At 42.0% G+C, this 19362-nt stretch overlaps 1 protein-coding gene across 3 annotated transcripts in view; it reads left to right on the forward strand.

Moving 5' to 3' along the window:
• The window catches only part of ADGRF5 (adhesion G protein-coupled receptor F5), a 48935-nt gene that overhangs the window by 16541 nt on the left and 13032 nt on the right, over positions 1–19362 (forward strand). For all 3 annotated transcript variants that reach the window (XM_070732409.1, XM_070732410.1, XM_070732411.1), the window contains 10 exons: positions 513–692; positions 1902–2020; positions 4259–4317; positions 5387–5523; positions 6427–6630; positions 8490–8708; positions 10573–10737; positions 12707–12925; positions 13139–13363; positions 14225–14386. In XM_070732409.1, coding sequence (XP_070588510.1) covers positions 513–692; positions 1902–2020; positions 4259–4317; positions 5387–5523; positions 6427–6630; positions 8490–8708; positions 10573–10737; positions 12707–12925; positions 13139–13363; positions 14225–14386 — 1689 coding nt within the window. The remainder of the gene's footprint in view (positions 1–512; positions 693–1901; positions 2021–4258; positions 4318–5386; positions 5524–6426; positions 6631–8489; positions 8709–10572; positions 10738–12706; positions 12926–13138; positions 13364–14224; positions 14387–19362) is intronic.

Genomic DNA, 19362 nt, shown 5'->3' on the forward strand with positions numbered 1-19362 from the left:
GATTTGAATAATGCATACAGAGTAAATATAATCAGTGAGATGAATAATTAATTAAATTTGATTTGATTTGATTTATTAAATTTATAAGCCGCCCAATTCCTTTTGGACTCTGGGCGGCGTACAAATAATATAAACAGTATAAAACAATATAAAACCCATCAAATATTCATTCAACAAAAACATTCGTTACTTCTGGCCGGAGCTGAATGGTGTAGCTTAATGGCTCCAGGCTTGCTGGCCAAGCCAAATTTTCAAGGCCTTTCGGAAGGCCAGGCGGGTGGGCAGTAGGAATCTCCAGGGACAGTCGGTTCCAGAGAGCCAGAGCTGTCACAGAGAAGACCCTCTCATGCGGTCCTGCCAGTTGGCATTGTTTGGCTGATGGGATCCGGAGAAAGCCAACCCTGTGGCCCTAATCAGTTGCTGGGAGATATGGGACAGAAGACGCTCCCATAAATATCAGTAAGATTCAATGATTTAAGTCTTTTGTTTTGTTTTCTCTTTTCTCATATTAGTATGCAACTCAGCTGGCAATAATCATTCTTATTGTTTCTGTGAACCTGATTATGGATGGTCTGCCAAGATCTGTGAAGCATATCCCGTCTGCCATAATAGTACAACTTCAGTGGGAAACAGTTGCAACTGTATTGCGCAGCTTCCTCCTAAAGGGACCTTTTGTCAACTTAACACAGAAGGTAAGAGAAAGTGGCAAATGATGGTGATGGGCATCATCAATGATGGACAACAGCAATTCATGCATAAAAAACCACAACTTTTCATGGGTAATCTGCCAAAATGTAAGCTTAAATTATTTTCAAATCATAAAGTTCGGATTGAGTTTTACATGCTCTAGGACAGTGTTTCCCAACCTTGGCATCCTGAAGAGATCTGGACTTCAACTCCCAGAATTCCCCAGCCAGCGAATGCTGGGAGTTGAAGTCCAGATCTCTTCAAGTTGCCAAGATTGGGAAACACTGCTCTAGGATATCAGCTCACAGCCTTTACAGCCTATATTTTACACCATTGCAATTTGCCAATTGTTCACTTTCTAGAATCTATCAAATGTCATTTAAATAATGTTTGACTTCTATAATCTATGCAATCAAACAAAATACTGGAATTTCAAATCTGAAATTTGATTAAAATCTTTAATCCTATGATTTGCAAAATTGAAAAACCTCCTGCATTTTGCAACTGCATTCATTATATTTTTATTCCATTTAGCCTAAATCCCCAATGTGGGGTGACCCTACACTGTTTGGTTGTTGCTGAGCTCTCTGCTACAAATAATTGTATTGGTTTATAACATTTTGCTTTTGAAAATTGAGTGAGAAGCAAACATGTAGCAAATCAAAGCAGGGATTGCAAGCATTATCTGCATTTCTTATGGCTATGCTCCCAACACAGAATCTGGAGGTATTCTTAGAAAATAAGATGTCCACTAAATATGTCCACTGATACCCAAGCATGGTGACCTTAGCTTGGTCTCTCTGTTTGGTATACATAATTTTACTACCTACAATTATATTTTCATAAAAGAGCTCCTTCTTGGTCATTTCATATTGTTTGTGCTCTGTTTCCATCTTCCATATTTATTAATTATTTCCCTTTCCATTTAATTTCTTGTTGTCAACTTTTGTAATATTACTGCTCCTAATATGGTCCCAGGATTTTAATCCCTCCATTTGCTCACACTTCCAGATTTGAGATTATTATTCCTATCTTCTCCCTGTCCTCATGCAAGCTCTTGTAAAATAATACACAACTAAATTAATGGGAATTTTAAATGAATGGGCTAGTAAGCATTTAGCCAAGACTGAATTTTATGATTAAATGATTATTTATTTTCAAATCTTTATTTCAGCTAATAAAATTATTTATCTTCCTTTTTTTTAAAACCACAGATATTCCTTCAGTGCTCATAACAAAAATGTCTGTCCGACTTGATATACCCTTTAAGAATGATCTAAGGGATTCATCCTCTGAGTTGTTCAAACAATACAAACATGATCTTGAGAAGGCAGTAAGTCTGAGCTGATTCTTCAATTAAAACATTGCCAAGATATTTTAAAACTTTTATTACTTAGCTAAAGAGGATTTCTTTTGAAGGTGTCTAGATATTTAGGTGATTAAAACAAAAGCAAGTCCCATTTCATAGTCTTTTTAGTGCCTCAGCTAAACTCTGAACTGAAGCCACCCAAATAAGCTATGCAAAACTATTGCATAGTTTTCACTCCATATCCATTTACAATTTGTTACAAAATAATTTGAAACTGACCTTGGATTATCTTCATTTTTGGTGGCTCAAAACAGGCAATAAGTCTGTTCTCTTTCCAGATGGCCAATAGGAGGTTAAAAATTGTTATTGAAATAGCCCCTGAACTGCCATAGCTTTGGGAGTAACAAACATTGGCTTTCTCCCACTGTTTGTTGATTGGGTTTTTTATTATTGTAAATGTATATAACTATACTGAAAATGTGAAAATGGTCTCCAGTCGTCTATGGAGAGTCATGGTTGTCCCAAAGTTGCTTTTCAAGAGGCAACTGGACTTTCTCAGGTTTTTTTTCCCCTTGAAAATGCTTTGCTTGTCATCCAAGAAGCATCTTGAATAAAAAGCAAAATATTTTCAAGGAAAAAAATTAAGTAATCCTGTTGCTTTTTGTGTGTAGCTGGGAATGGACCTGATATTTTGAATGGTCTATGAAGGATAATGTATTTTTGGGGGACTGATGCTATCAAACTTGCAAAAACAGAAACATATTTTTAATAGAAATGCCTACGTAACTGAAAGTAATAAATACTAGCTGCTATATGTGGGTCCCAAGTTCATATTCATCTAGGGATTATCTAGCAATAGCATGGTGGAAGAGTAGAAGAAGCATTCCATATGCAATATACAGCCTTTAATCTAATAAAGGAAAATATTTGTAGCTCAGAATTGAAATAAGAGATCCTTAGTGCTCTTTGAGATTGGTTGTTTTCTTGCACATGTTTCATCACCCAAACTAGGTAACAGTATCAGGGTTAGTAGGGAGTGGAGTTTACATTCAGTTTATGGTCTAGTGGCTTGCCCTGTCAGTGTTGGTAGATCTTGGAGGTTCTTTGGTAGAGCTGCTTACTGTTAGCTTGTTTGGCAAGGAAATGCCAAAGCTTGGGAAAGTATTTATTTCATCTTGTTATGACAGGAATGAATGGGCTTACTTTGATTAAACTCTGGCTTTGAATTAAGATTCAGTCTAAACTAACCTCCCTTATCTAATACCTTTCAGATGTTTTAGAATAGTATTCCTGAATCTTTTCAGCTTGGCAGACAGTGGTGGTGGCAAGGGTGGTAGGTGGGGCGAAAGGATGGTTTTGCATGCCTCTATTCACCACTCTCACAAATGAAGCTTTGCACTCACTCACCACTTACACAGTCTGGTTCCAAATGGTTGGGGAGCCCTGTTTTAGATAATAATGTTCTTAATTGATAAGCATGCTGATTGGGTGTTATGGGTATTGTAATCCAATGTATCTCTTCATGTACTTTTAGTAGATTATTTCTATATTAGATTCGTCAAAGAACCCTTAACCCATAAGACCAGGACTGGAAAAATTATGATACAGTGGTACCTCTACTTAAGAACTTAATGTGTTCCGTGACAAGGTTCTTAAATAGAAACGTTCTTAAGTAGAAGAATTTTTTTCCCATAGGAATCAATGTAAAAGCAAATAATGCGTGCAAACCCATTAGGAAAGAAATAAAAGCTTGGAATTTGGGTGAGAGGAGGAGGAAGAGGAGTAGGACAGATGCTGCACAGAGCGAAGGGAGCCTTTCTTTTCTCTGGGCGCTGGCAGAGGTTTATTCCCTCTCCAAGCGTCCAGAGAAAGGAAAACACTCCGTTTGCTCTATACTGCCAAAGCCTCTTTAAGCACCACTGAAAGGCTCCTCTGGCAGCTCAGAAAAGCCCGAGATGGCCAGGATTCAATGGGAAATGGCAGGAAACTGGCTGGGCCTTCGTGCCGCTCTCAGATTTCCTGGGAAATTTTTCCGGGCTCGGGTTCTGAAGTAGAAAATGGTTCTTAAGAAGAGGCAAAAGAATCTTGGACACCCGGTTCTTATCTAGAAAAGTTCTTAAGTAGAGACATTCTTAAGTAGAGGTACCACTGTATTTGCTTGATGTTTCATGAAAGTATGTAGGATATATCTGTAATAGTAAGTGAAATAATGAGGTCTTAATTAATAATAAATACTCTGCAAAATGTATTGCTTTCTTTCAGTTTATTGAGGGCTATTCAACTTTACCGGGTTTCATAAATGCAACAGTTACAGGATTCAGGTACGAAAACCTTTTTTGTTTTATTTGAAAAGATTATAGGAAAAAATGATTTGTTTCAATTTCATATAATGAGCCAACTGATAAATGTTAAGCATAAAATGAAATATATCTTCAAGTAGTGCAAACTTACAATGCAGAAAAAAGCTTTTTTGCAGTAAAATCAGCAAAAAAAAAACCCACTCTATAGATAATGCAACCTCTATAACCTACAGATAATTGAAAGACATATTTGTCATATTTAAAGATATTGTATTAGGAACAGGAAACCTCTTAGCATGGAAACCAAGTGACTGACTTTGGACTAATATCTGTGTCACCCTGAATTAGAAAGTTGAAAAATATCCATGGATGAGATACTAACTGTTCTGTCGGACTCTCTGGTAGGAGCCTCCCAAAAATTCAAAGGTACAAATTTCAGACACACACACGTTTGAAAATTCAAAACAATGTTCTTTATCACAAAATTCAAAATAAACTAAGCACTCTTTTTGTATTGCAAAGAGCACTTGTCCCAAAACAACCTGGTAGTTTGTATAAGTCCCTTATTAGTTCGTAAGTACTTAGCTTGCAGCTGTGAAGAAAGTCACAGCCCTTCTTCTTCCACAAAGTGAAATCTACTGCAGAAGCAAGAGTCCACTACTGAATATCCCTTTGTCCTGTTAACCATAAACCATCACATTGGGCTATACTGCTTTTTGAGTAGATAAGGCAGAATTGTGGAAGAGAATGATGAGGCAATCTACATCTGGTTTTCTTTTAGTACAACTACCATGAAAATAGCTTTAAAAGTCATTTTAAAAAGTAAGGTAAAGGTTTCCTCTGTCCAGTCATATCTGACCCTAGAGAGGCAGTGCTCATCTCTGATTACTAGCTAAAGGAACCAGCATCATCTGAATGGTCATGTGGTCAGCATGACTATATGCTGAAGGTGCACAGAAAGCTATTACCTTCTCACCAAAGTGGTATCTATTTACCTACTCACATTTGCAGGCTTTCAAACTTCTATGTTGCCAGTATCATTTATTACATAATGAGCTCGAACTTACTGGACAATAATCTTTTTACATAGGCCTGGAAGCATCATGGTTGGCTATGAAATAACCTCAGCAAGGCAGATCCCACTTGAAAATGCACATCCTAAGATAGCTGCTCTTTTAGGTTATCCCTACAATGCAGAATCTTCCACATTTGCAAAAGAAATACTTGGTAATGTTTTTTAATGTCTTTTATTTAAATTTCTATTTCTGTTTTGGTGAATACAATTGCTGTCCTCGCTGGCAAGAAAATATATTTAGAATTTTGATATAATTTTACAACCATAGACCAAGCTATGGTATTGAAGAATTGAACATGGATTTGTGAAAAGGTGGCCATTGATTGTTGGAAAATGACGATTATATTCATTAAGCTAAATTATTGCTAATCACCCTGGAAAGTCCCACATGCAAAATTAACTCACTTCCTGAACCAGAGCTCCTTTGAACTGAAGACATCAATGTTTAAGGCAATTAAGATATCCATGTCAATGTCTTAATTTTGCTAGGTAGTTTCAATAGATTTCAAAACATGTCCAGAAGAGTACAAAATACCACTATGAAGTAGCTGATCAGTATACAAGCAATACTGTATATTATATGTTATTTCACATATAAATATGAATTTTAGAATTAATACTTTGGAAAATTATTATTTTTTCATGCTGAAACAGTGTGTCTATGTGTGTGTGATATGTATATAGATGTATGTTGTTCTGGCCTCATCAGCTAGCCACACCCTTCCTTACTGGGATTTGATCCTGTGGACTCTGCCTTGTAAGGCAGAGACTTAGCAGAGGTGCTATCAGATCAGATCCCTTCCAGCTGTGTACCAGGGAGGGGCTATATGTTTTTTTTAATGTCGGATCACCCTGGTATATTTCAAGGAACGTCACAGCTCCTTTTTTGCCTCTAGGCCTATATATATAATCTTTGTGTTACACCTTAAAATAGCTGCAACTTTCCTTAAACTGAACAGCAATTATTAAATTGTATATTTCACAAAATTATATGTGGTGATAATAAACATTTTGCTTTCCATGAGTTTTGAAGAAATTTCTTTATGCCATGCTAGGTAATGTAAACATCTCTGTTTCTCCTGAACACATTTTCGAGGGAGATACGGTAAAAATAACCTGCATGGCAGAATACATTTCAGGAAAGGTGACCTGGACTTATAATGTCATCATGCCTGACAGGCTTACTGTGACAGAAGAGGTTAAAGAGGGAAGCAAGATAGCAACTCTGACAATAACAGACATCAAGCTGAATGAAGCAGGTAATTCTGAATTCTAAATAGAAGAGTGCTGGAGTTGTTATCCATCTTGCTTGATAATCAGCAGTCAAAATGTCAGAAATAATTCTTACAAACAACCCTGCTAACATTAGCAGGGTAAGCCATTGTACATAAACAGGGAACAAGCCCCATAATTCCTAGCACTGGTGATATTTCTAGTTAGGGAACACAATGTCTGCAAGCAAACAATCAAGTTCAGAGAGCACCAAGAACTCCACAGTTCACCCCTATTCTCTTCTTATAAACAGTGTAATGCAAAGGCAATATTGGTCATAAGATACAAATAGTTCGGAAATTTGTGGTCCTTGCAGTCCATTGCTGGAGCTAACAATGTTTCTTTTAAAACTGGGATTGTTTGGAAATAATATTCCTCGTAGATTTAAAACTTGGGAAAGTATAACCAAACACACTCATTCTATTATACTAGGAAAACAACATGCTATCACTGCCTCTAAGCAAAGTTACTGAAGTATGGCATAAAATATTACTGTCACTTGAACACTGCTGGTATACTGTAGCCAGACTATATTAAAAAGATTGAATCAATGCTGGCAACACCATGGAACCTGTTCTGATGTATTCCCAATAATAACCTTTCTTCCTGCTTCATCAAATTTTCCTCCATCAGTGGTGAGATTAGATGTCGATTGTATGGCATTGATTGTGTTGTGCTGGCAACAGTCAGAAAACAGCAGTCTGGAGGCAAAGCAAGAAATGATGGGTGGGGATGGCCTTGGTAATGGTCTGGGGTGTGGCTGAATATCATTTTATGAGTTTCTGTCCTCAAAAAAAAATAGCAACATGTGTGGATAAGCTGATAGCTACCTAATAGTATCAACATGTCCATTCCAGTATATCAATGGCCTAGGTCAGTCATTCCAGCAAATGTTTCCAAGTTGTGGTGGGGGCTGTGTAAGTTTTGTTGAGAGACAGAGTTAACTTTAAGATGAGTCCTTTTGTTTGTGGGACCAGCAAAGACCAGAAAGAAAGGTATTACAGGACATCATGGATATTTATAACTTTAGACCATTCCCAACAAATAGCTGGGGAATCACTATTTGGGTTTCCAGTGAGGCAAAGCCTACCACCCCTCTGGCTAATTGGCTCCACCTAAACACCACAGCAGTGTGGTTTTATATCAAAATGAAGCAGGCACATGTGAAATTTGATCTTACATATTTGTTTCTCAGCGGTAAATAGAAATTGTAAGTCGTAGACTTTGTGTGCTCTGACACTTGTCTGCCCCCTGCAGTTGCCTATGAATCTTGTTTCTGACCAGCTTTCCTCACAGCACTTATTTGATTGCTCATTTGGTGGCCTTCTTTGAATGAGTGCTAATTTTCCTATCTCATTCTTAAGGTATGGTGCCTGAAATGATGAAGGGAAGCTATGTTTTGTTACCGTTACATAATTTTAATTGAATATTTTTTTACCAAAATTACCAAAAATTATGCTGCCAGCCTATATTGTTGCTGCAGTCTCAAATTTGAACAAAATGGTTGGGAAACTCTCAAGAGCAGATTTAGGATGAAAAACAAAGTCCTGTTGCATGACTAGAAGTCTGCTGGCTGATATGATGTTAGCTGAATTGGTTATTCTATTTAAGCAAAATAATACCGCATTATACTTTTTAAATTCACCATTCCGGCTCATGCTCAGTCTGGTACTGATTATTTCTCTGAGATATATCTTCATGTATTAGAATTTCAACATACATTTATTTTATTAGGGAACTGTGATAAGCTTGTTATATTTCAAAACTGGATTTTGTGCCTAACAAGTGTATTATTTCAGGAAACCCTGTTTGCCCATAACATATTGATTGTTTGGTTTTTTTGCAGAAACTATTGGTTGCAATTTTAGAGACGAATCACAGAAATTGCCCTCAATATACAGAGGTGAAGTTAATCTAGTGATCTCTCAAATTAAACTTGTGCCATCAGAAAATGTTTCTATTGTCTGTGATGGTACAGATAGAAAAGGACTGAGCTGCTGCACAGATAGAGACATACAACTTTTCTCTCCTTATTGGAGACCTAACGGAGCAATAAATATTTCAGGTATGTAGCAATATCATCTATACAGTTAACAATGATCATGGACTTTATCTGTTCAGAATGCCACACGTACTAATTAAACTTTGTTTTGGAGGAAAGAGGCTCCTCATGTACAGGAACCTCTGAACTTATATTGTTGTGTTTCCACTTGGATCTGAGCTACAATTGCAAGGGTAAAAAAAGAATCTCTTGCCTACTGTCCCACAGCTTGGCAACACAAAGCAGCCTTTGCTACTGCAGTCATGAGCCCACAGTTTATTCATTTAATTATTATATTTATATCAGGGGTGGGTTCTAACTTACCTTCCTGCCGGTTAGCCATGCCACAGGAGGAACCCATCACTGGTTTATATGCTGCACATCCCATTATCTAAGGCAGGGGTGGGCAATTAATTTTGCCATGGGACCGCATGAGAAATTGGGATGGTTTAGAGGGCTAGCACCCGGTTAGATCCCACAGAGGTGGCCTTCTCCAGGTCCCGTCGACTAAACAATGTCAGCTGGCAGGACCCAGGGGAAGAGCCTTCTTTGTGGCAGCCCCAACCCTCTGGAACCAGCTCCCCCCAGAGATTCGGATTGCCCCCACCCTCGTTGCCTTTCATAAACTCCTTAAAACCCACCTCTGCCGTCAGGCATGGGGGAACTGAGATATCTCCCCTTGCCTATGCAGTTTTATGTATGGTATGTTGTATGTATGATTTTTAAACAATGGGTTTTTTTTAGACTTTTAATGTTAGATTTATTATTATAGACTTTTAATATTAGATTTGTCATTGTATACTATTTTTGCCACTGTTGTGAGCCATCCCGAGTCTGTGGAGAGGGGCGGCATACAAATCTAATAAATAATAATAATAATAAAAATTAATTAACTCAGTTCTACCCAATACTGTATATAGTATACATATGGTATCTTTTCATAAACAGTATTCTCTGAGTCTTCGATTCTCTGCACGAGTGTCAGAAGAACAGAGCACTAGTAGCTGCTGTAGGAGACAGGGGAGGAAGCACACGGTATCTGTGTGCCACTCCTGTACTGCTCACAGTTAGGGGGGTGGGTTTCGGCGCTGACCACTCTAAAGACCCAGGCCCTGGCCTGACCTAACATTTAACCACTCTACAGACCCCTAATTGTTTGCTTTATGGCAACACAGTGCACCACAATCACTGCGCTGGAGTGTTTGTGTGGTTTCTGTGCTCGGCTGCTCTCAGTAGGAGGTCAGGGTCCGCTCCAGTGTGAGGATGAAAGAGCTCACCATGTTTGCCAGGAGTCCTCCAGTTCCTGCTTTCTTCATGATTCATCAGGAAAGCAGGAACCGGAGGAGTCTCGGCAGACGTGGTGAGCTCTTTCATCCTCTCACTGGAGCGGACCCCGACCTCCGTGGACTGGTCACAGATAGCGGGCAGGATGGTCACAGACAGTGGGCGGGACAGATGCGGCCTGCGGCCCACCATTGCCCAGGTCTGATCTAAAGCAACAATGTTTTCGGGTATTTAAATTTGTTACTATTATTTTGGGTAACTTAGGTTGGGTTACTATTATTTTGCTTGTACGCAATCTATTCCTATATATGCATGTTCAGTAAAGGGAACATAATGCTCAGCTCAACCTATCTCACAGGCTTTTCTTGGAGGAAAATTTGAGGAATGAGCACTATATATACTGCCTTGAGCTTCTGTAAGAAAGGTGGGATATAAATTTAACTATGACAACTACATACAAATTCTTCTTCCATTCTTCTTCCTAATTCCATTGCATGCAATGTATAAGTGCTATAGGAAGCAGAAACTCAGATACTACATAGCTTTATTTCAAGCATCAGCCTTTCTTCAATCATTTTCTTTGATTGATTGCTTTTCTTTGCAGGAAGCACTACTTCAATGAACAACTGTACCATCTACTTGCTACAGGCTAGTGAATCACAGTGCCCAGTAGACAAGTCTGGCTCCAGCACTGATTACACATGTGAGCTAAATACTACCTATGGTGCTCGTGCCAATAAAATACTAAAAGTGACATATTTCCGTGTGGGTAAGCATCTTTTTGGATACAGCACCTGTTTTCTGACTGTTGTAGATGTATTCAGTTATCATCTGAGAAAATCTGTAATACAATGGAACCTCAGCTAACGATCACTATCCGTTCTGAAAAGTTGGTCGTTATCCAAAATATTTGGTATCTGAAACAATTTTCCTCATAAGAAATAAAGGAAATAGATTTAATTGGTTCCCAACACCTGTTGACTCACTATTACCTTTATTTCTTATGGGGAAAATTGATCCCTCGTCTATCATGGGTGTTCCGTTCCAGGACCACCCGTGATAAATGATTTTTTCTTTCCCCCCCACACACATTGTCCCTCACTCCCCCCCCCTTACCTCTGTACATCTTGTCTCTCTGCCTTCGTCTCTCTCTCTCTCTTGGGAATTCTCGCCAGGGGTTCCCAGAGGCTCCGCTCCACAGCCAGCAGCAAAGTGTCACTTTGGCTATGACGAGGCAGGTGCTGAGTTAGCTGGTCCTGGCGGCGGCGGTGGCAACTGTGAGGCGGATCTGGCGGCTTCCCTTCGAGGAGCAGCAGCGCCATGAACGTCATGCTCATGCCTCAGGCCCTTGTCCCCACTGCCGCCACTGTCCTTGAAGAGAAGCTGCCAGAACCACCTCAGCAGTTGCTGCCACTGCCAGGACCAGCTAACTCAGGGCCTGCCTCGTCATAGCCAAAGCATCATTTTGCTGCTGGGTGTAACATTTCGGATAATAACCACAAATTTCTGTGGCTGTTCAGTATCTGAATTTTTGTTCAGGCTCCAGTGCAAATTTTTAACGAAATTTTCGCTATCCAAGGTGTTTGCTAACCAAGGTTCCACTGTACTAGATTTAGAATATAGTATTGAAGTTAGCACATTTGCATAAATATTTCTAGCTAGGCTGCAGTTTAAGAGATGGACTATCAATGAATGTGGACAAAATTAAATTTGTGGCAAGAGGCCAGGATCCTAAGAAAGCAAGAAGGGGATCTTTTGCGACACAGTAATGCCAGACTTTGACCCATGAAAAGCTTGTTCAGTTCCTTCAGGAGTTGGTCGGCATAAAAATGTAAAATTAAATTAAATTAAATTAAATTAAATTAAATTAAATTAAATTAAATTAAATTAAATTAAATTAAATTAAATTAAATTAAATTAAATTAAATTAAATTAAATTAAATTAAATTAAATTAAATTAAATTAAATTAAATTAAATTAAATTAAATTAAATTAAATTAAATTAAATTAAATTAAATTAAATTAAATTAAATTAAATTAAATTAAATTAAATTAAATTAAATTAAATTAAATTAAATTAAATTAAATTAAATTAAATTAAATTAAATTATTCCTCCATTGGATTCTAAAAGTTCTTCACACTTTAACTGCTCATTCTAATTTTTGGTTATAGGCTTAACTCATAATTCTCCATATAGCCTTTCATCTCACTTCACATTGTCCATAAATATGTTGTGTATCCTTTTTGTCCTCCTGATATTATAAAGTGGGGGAGGGGTGTTCTTTTTAAAAAAAATAGAGAGAGAGAGAGAGAGATGATGGGTGAGGTGATTTCCAATTTTCCTGCTATTGAATCTTTGTTGGAGCATGCCAGCCAACTAATGGACAATCTTCATAGGGTATAGTGAAACATTCTGGACTGCAAACTCAAAAGCCACCCAAAGCCATTAAGATGATGATGTAAACCAATATCTTTGTTCCAGCTGTTTTAAAAATATAAGGAGGAATATTTTATTAAACCTTGCTAAGGAACACAGCAAATGATAGAAGCAAACCATTTTAGGGCTGAGATCTAGAATGGCCAATAAAAGATTAGAACATGTGTTGTATGGTTTTAATATGAGGACCAATCTTCGTATTAGGAAGGCAAATCACACAATTCTCCAAAAAGTCTCTTTTGTAATACTAGTCTCATAATGTAATACTAAATAATGTCTCTTTATTTTGTGTTTCACCAGCAAAAATAACACTTACTAGTTCAAAGGACATTGTTTCTGAGGGAGATGCTTTCTTTTTAACATGCCAGAGTGATGTGAGCAATTATGACAGAGTCATTTGGAAAATTCAGAATGGCGGGACTATTAAGGAAATAGATAGTATGTGGTACACAATCACAAAGAACTCCACAGGTGCCACGTCTCTGCTGACTGTACCTAGGGCAAACCAGGACTGGACTGGTGAGTCAGAACATGAATCATTTCACTCAGCCATCCCATTCATAAGAAACATAATTTTACCAATAAAATAACGTGTTCACCTAAAGTGCTTTTTCAATCATTTCTACTCCTTGATTTTAGAGGACTTGAATGGTAGTTGCTGCTGTTTTAAACCTTCTGTTGTTAATTTATTCAGAATTGCATTTGTTAAACCTGCTGGTTTTATTTTTCTAGGCATCTATACATGCAACTTTTCACAAAGTTTTTTGAGCAGCTTTGGAAATATAACAATTAAAGTGATTCCTTTGCTCCGGCCTCAAGACATCATAAGAGATCCCATAGAGACTGTCATTTCTTGTCCAGCAACAAGACGTTTGGAATGCTGTACACACCATATGGAAAATTATACTGTTTATTTTTTTTCTCATGATCACAATATGCCTTTACCCATTAGGGCAGGTAAGTACTCATAGGCTAGGTGGAAGAAGAGCTGTTGGTGAATAGCTAGATATCAATTTATCTTGAAAACTTAATGAGAGTTTGGCAAGGTCAATTGTAACCGTGAAAATCATAGTTTGCTTCTACATCAGTGTTTCTCAACCTTTGCAGCATTCAGATGTCAGAACGGCAATTCATGCTGGCTGAGAAATTCTGGGAGTCTTTTTAAAGGTTTAGCAAAAAGTTAGCAAGGGTGAGAAACACTGTCCCAGATCTTTGTAGCAGGAGTTGAATAATCTGAGATTCAGCACCAGTTCCCTTAGTGATCCCCACATTCTTAATTTCCTAACGTTGATTATTACTGAAGGAAAAACCTATATCAGGTGTCTATGTGAAGAGCTCCTTGGTGCTCTCTGAGCTTATTTGTTTTTTGCAGATGTTTCATTATCCAAACTAAGTAACATCATCCGTGCTAGTAAGCATTCCCATTACTTACTCGCATTGATGATGATGGTACCTACTTTGGGTAATGAAATGTCTGCAAGGAAACCACCAAACTCAGAGACCAGCAAGGACCCCTCATTTCAACCCTGAGCTACAAATATTCTCCATTATCAGGCATTTAAGTTATAGAAGGCGACTGAATGAAAACAGGGTCTAAGCTCTCAGAGCCTTGACTGAAGCTGTCAAGCCTTTTATAAACAGTTAAAAAGTTGTTTTCTCAGACATTTAACACAAAATGTCTTCATGTAACTAGATATGAATACACCTATTTTAATAAACCTGAGTAATATCTAGATGAAGAGTGGACTGGGCAAGACTAGCTTCTTACTCTGGATGTTGAAACCTTAACCCCACATTAAATAACTTGTTCCTTTACAGAAAGAAGAATAAGAAATAATCTCAATTGCTACTATTCCATTCAAAGTTTCACAGACATACACTGCAATTCCAAAGGACGTGCTCTCCGAGTGCATTGTATGTTTATGAATCAAATCAATCGAAATGTGACAAGTCCACCTATGGTTCTACATTTTGTACCAGGTAAGAGAGAATGGCATTGAATAAATCAGTCACTAATGCATGCAAGTCAATCTTATTATAATATAGGATTATCTGCTTGATCTCTACTATAGAATAGAATAGAATTCTTTATTGGCTAAGTGTGATTGGACACACAAGGAATTTGTCTTGGCGCATATGGTCTCAGTGTACATAAAAGAAAAAGATACATTTGTCAAGAAACATGAGGTACAACACTTAATGATTGTCATACAGGTCAAATAAGCAATGAAGAAACAATCAATATTAATAAAAATCTTAGGCTACAAGCAACAAGTTACAAATGAACAAGTTTCCTTGAAAAATGACTGGAGAACGATAACAAATAATTTATTCATGCTAGATTTCACATGTTGCATTTTTCTCTGAAGATTCTGCCATTCACACAGTAGAGAGATAATTTTTTCTCTTCCAAACATATTGTATTCTGTACTTCTTCACTGAAAAACTGAAATTTTACCATGTTTCCCTGAAAAAAACCTATCCCAAAAAATTTACACATGAGCCCAAAAGAAGCCTACTCCCCCCTCCAAATAAGCCCTATTTAAGACCCCACCCACTCCAGGGTACCCAGGGTGGGGCAAGCTGCATGGGTAACATTTAAGCTACGGTGGGAATGGGGGATGGAGCTGTCCTACTATTTACCTTCAGACAGTTGCAGCCAGACCTTGCACAACTCAACACCTGCCTAGTCAGCCCACCTTTTCTGTGGCTGGCACGCTGGCAAGGCCTTAGCAGCAAAATAACAGAGCTCAGACAAGGTTGATTGGCTAAGGCCTCTGACAGCAAAAAGGAAGCCAGGGGTGATATGTGCAAGTCAGTCCCCCCACCCCGCAAAAGTAAGACTTGATGCCTTTTTTGGTGGCAAAAAAATAATAAGACCAGGTCTTATTTTCAGGGAAACATGGTAATATGAAGACATACTTCTCTTTTCCTTCCAAATATGAAGCCCTACATAATTGTGTCCTTTAAAAAGCAACCCTCCTTTAACATCTAAAAGTTAGGTGAATTCTCCATAACCAACTCTTCACACACTTTCATTGGAATAAACTACAGGATTTTGCAGAAGAGACGGAGTAACGACACGGACACCAGAGCTGGATTTAAACTTGGGTCATTTTTATTAAAATAAATTTGCATAATTTATTAATTAAATTAGCATGAATTAGCATAAATTTGCATAAATTAATATATTCCACTATGACCCGGAAACAGTGGACCTGCAGGGTCAAACAAACACTTCCGGGGCGGAAATGACGTAAAAGGTCAACATTCCTGGGCAACTAAGGGCGTAGCTCGATGCTGGTCCAGGTGAGGGACCTCTCCCTCACCTGAGACCCTGCCATACACTCGCATGAGGGGGGTCCCGCCGGCTCACCCCTAGCCTGGGACTTCAATAGCGGGACCCAAAGACAGGTTCCCCCCAAGTGCGCAGGTAGCACCCACCATGAGCTTGGAGAGAACCTGTCAATCATCCCCAAAGATGCCCAAGGGAGAACGCGCAGTTGCTGAACCACCACCCAGATTTCCGCCCCTAACCTGCCTACCCAAATGACCAAAGGTAAGCCAATTAACCTATTGAATGCAAGCACCCCCTAAACCGCCCATCCATCTCCCCAGTGTGGAATGGGCGAAAAAACAGCCTTGCCAAATGGGCGAGGCTGCAAAAAATTCCCATTCGGCCCCCGAGGGCGACCCACCAATAGCACACTGCAAATTAGGGAAGGGCGGGTGGGTGTCTGCTCCACTGACTGGGTCCGGGCGAACAGGCTTGGCCCAGGGCCTGCAGCCCTTAAATAGGGCCAGCAAGCCCCGCCCGGTCCCTACGTCATTCCAGGCCACGTGGGCCTGGCTTTCCCGGCCGAAATCTCGTCTCGCGAGATTTCGGCCGAAACAAAGATGGCGGCCGCCATGGAAGAGTCCGGTGTCTGCCCAGCCCTTCCGCAAAAGCGCCGTGGCCGGTAAGTCGAGCCGGCGATATTGCAGAAGAGACGGAGTAACGACACGGACACCAGAGCTGGATTTAAACTTGGGTCATTTTTATTAAAATAAATTTGCATAATTTATTAATTAAATTAGCATGAATTAGCATAAATTTGCATAAATTAATATATTCCACTATGACCCGGAAACAGTGGACCTGCAGGGTCAAACAAACACTTCCGGGGCGGAAATGACGTAAAAGGTCAACATTCCTGGGCAACTAAGGGCGTAGCTCGATGCTGGTCCAGGTGAGGGACCTCTCCCTCACCTGAGACCCTGCCATACACTCGCATGAGGGGGGTCCCGCCGGCTCACCCCTAGCCTGGGACTTCAATAGCGGGACCCAAAGACAGGTTCCCCCCAAGTGCGCAGGTAGCACCCACCATGAGCTTGGAGAGAACCTGTCAATCATCCCCAAAGATGCCCAAGGGAGAACGCGCAGTTGCTGAACCACCACCCAGATTTCCGCCCCTAACCTGCCACGGAGCGGGGGTCAGATCTCTATCTTGGCCCCCCGACTCCCCCCTCTACTGCGCCAGCTCACGCAGAGACACTGCAGGTCCTGTGAGAAAGTGGTGTTCCTCAGTTCTGACAGAGGAAGACCAGCAGCCAGGTAAAGCCACAGCTGATCTATGGTGATGCGGGGATGGGCCACAACCACCCCACCTAACTTTCTGACTACCGTACCCCAGGCCTTAACTCCCCGTCTAACCCGGTGAAGGGCCCTAAGGGAAATGGCGTCCCACCAAGCGATCCCCGAGAGGATCTCGACCACACCACTTGCGTGGAGGGCCGCACAGTGCGAAGCCACCGCAGGCTTCGCGAACCTGGCAGATCGAAAACGACCCCCAGACCCCACAGGTCCTTGCCACCACAGTGCAAGACCCATCACCTGGGCGCCGCAATGGGATGCAGCCCTCCCAGTACCATCTGGGCGCAGCAATGGGATGCCGCCCTCCCAGCACCAACTGGGCGCAGCAATGGGATGCCGCCCTCCCAGCACACATCCAGGTGCAGCAATGGGATGCCGCCCCCGGCACTAACTGGGCGCAGCACTGGGATGCCGCCCTCCCAGCACCAACTGGGCGCAGCAATGGAATGCCGCCCTCCCAGCACACATCCAGGCGCAGCAACGGGATGCCGACCCCCGGCACCGACTGGGCGCAGCAACGGGGTGCCGCCCTCCCAGTCCCAGCTGGGCGCAGCAATGGGATGCCGCCCTCCCAGCACCAACTGGGCGCAGCAATGGGATGCCGCCCTCCCAGCACACTCTGAGCGCAACGATGGGATGCCGCCCCTGGCCACCGACTGGGCGCAGCAATGGGATGCCGCCCTCCCAGCCCCACTGGGCGCAGCAATGGAATGCCGCCCCCCCGACACCACCTGGGCGCAGCAATGGGATGCCGCCCTCCCAGGACCAACTGGGCGCAGCAACGTGCTGTCACCCTCCCAGCATCTCCTGGGCGCAGCAATGGGATGCCGCCCTCCCAGGACCACCTGGGCGCAGCAATGGGATGCCGCCCTCCCCGCAATAGCGGTAGAAACGCCATTCCCACCGCACACCCCATCTCCCCAGCCAGACAGCCAGGACCCAGCCGCCACGACGGCAGGGTCCCCACCCCCGATGGTAACTTGTTGCTGAGTGGTCTCGGAGCGCTCTGACCCCAAGCAACACCGTCGGTCGCGTCCTGGCGGGGTTGAATAGAAGGGGACCAAAGGAGGAACCTGGCCTAAGATCTTACCCGGACCCTCAACAGGCCGTTCGTACCCTAAAACAGGCCGTTGACCGCCAGCGAGCGACTTCCCGAATCCTCCGTATCGAGAGGCCGTTACCGCACTAGTGGCAGCGCCTCTTGAGAACGAGCGTTCCCGAATGGCGGGATCCATACTTGGCCTGGCCAAACCCTACATACTAGCACCCACCTTACTGAAGTAATGAGATGGAAGGCACCAAATTGACCCGGCGGCCCGCAATGCGGCCCCGGCCCAACTTTCCCGCACTGTCACACTGCGTAAGATGCCATAAAACCAATAACCCCGCCCCCGCCTTAAACAAGGCGAAGCCGGCCCACCTGGACCTAATAGTCCTAACTGAAAGGCCACGCTGCCTAAGCTGGACACAAATATGGCCAGGTACACAACTGGGGCAGGCCAGCTAGGGCTAACCCGTATACTGCCTGCCAAGCCCAAACTCTTCCCTGCCTGCTGCTAAGCCCCCCAGAGTGCCAGACACTCCCGAGAGTGCCGTAGCCAGCAAGCCTCTACTCTCCACTGCCCAGGAGCCCACCTAGGCTCCGAAAGTGGGCCGGAAAAACCTCTGGCGACACACGTGCCCACGGGGCCATGGTCCGAAACGGGACAACTGACCACGGGACAAGGCTTCAGCAACCCCGTTATCTAACCCGGGGACATGCCTGGACAAAAACTATGTGCTCAGGGACAAGGACCTGTGCACCAAATGGCGGAAAAACCTCATGACCCTGTCACTCTTAGAGGACAGGGCGTGCACCACGTGGACAACCACTAAGCTGTCACACCAAAATGCACAGTCTTGCCCTAAACTGCTCCCCCCAAAGCCCTAGGGCCACTATCAAGGGGGAGAGCTCCCAAAAAGGTCAAATCCTTGACCAATGAAGCGGCCCTCCATGCTGGAGGCCACGCAGACCAGCCCCCACTGGTCACCTAACACACCCTGCACCTAACACAGGTCCCTGCAGCATCAGAACACACTGCAATTCAGCTTCCAAAGAAGCTCTTGCCTCCAAAACAACAACCCCGTAAAACTTTCTAAGAACTCCCGCCACACGCAGAGGTCAGCCCTGACCCTTGCACCTAAGCGGGTACGATGACGGGGCAAACGGAGCCCCTTCATCGCAGCGTATAACCTCCTAGAAAAAACCCTGCCCGGCACCACGACCCGGCGGGCAAAATTAAGTATCCCAACCAGTTCCTGGAGCTGCCAAAGGGTGACCTTC

Source organism: Erythrolamprus reginae, chromosome 1 (assembly GCF_031021105.1).
Source record: "Erythrolamprus reginae isolate rEryReg1 chromosome 1, rEryReg1.hap1, whole genome shotgun sequence".
In the NCBI taxonomy this organism is placed as follows: Eukaryota; Metazoa; Chordata; class Lepidosauria; order Squamata; family Dipsadidae; genus Erythrolamprus; species Erythrolamprus reginae.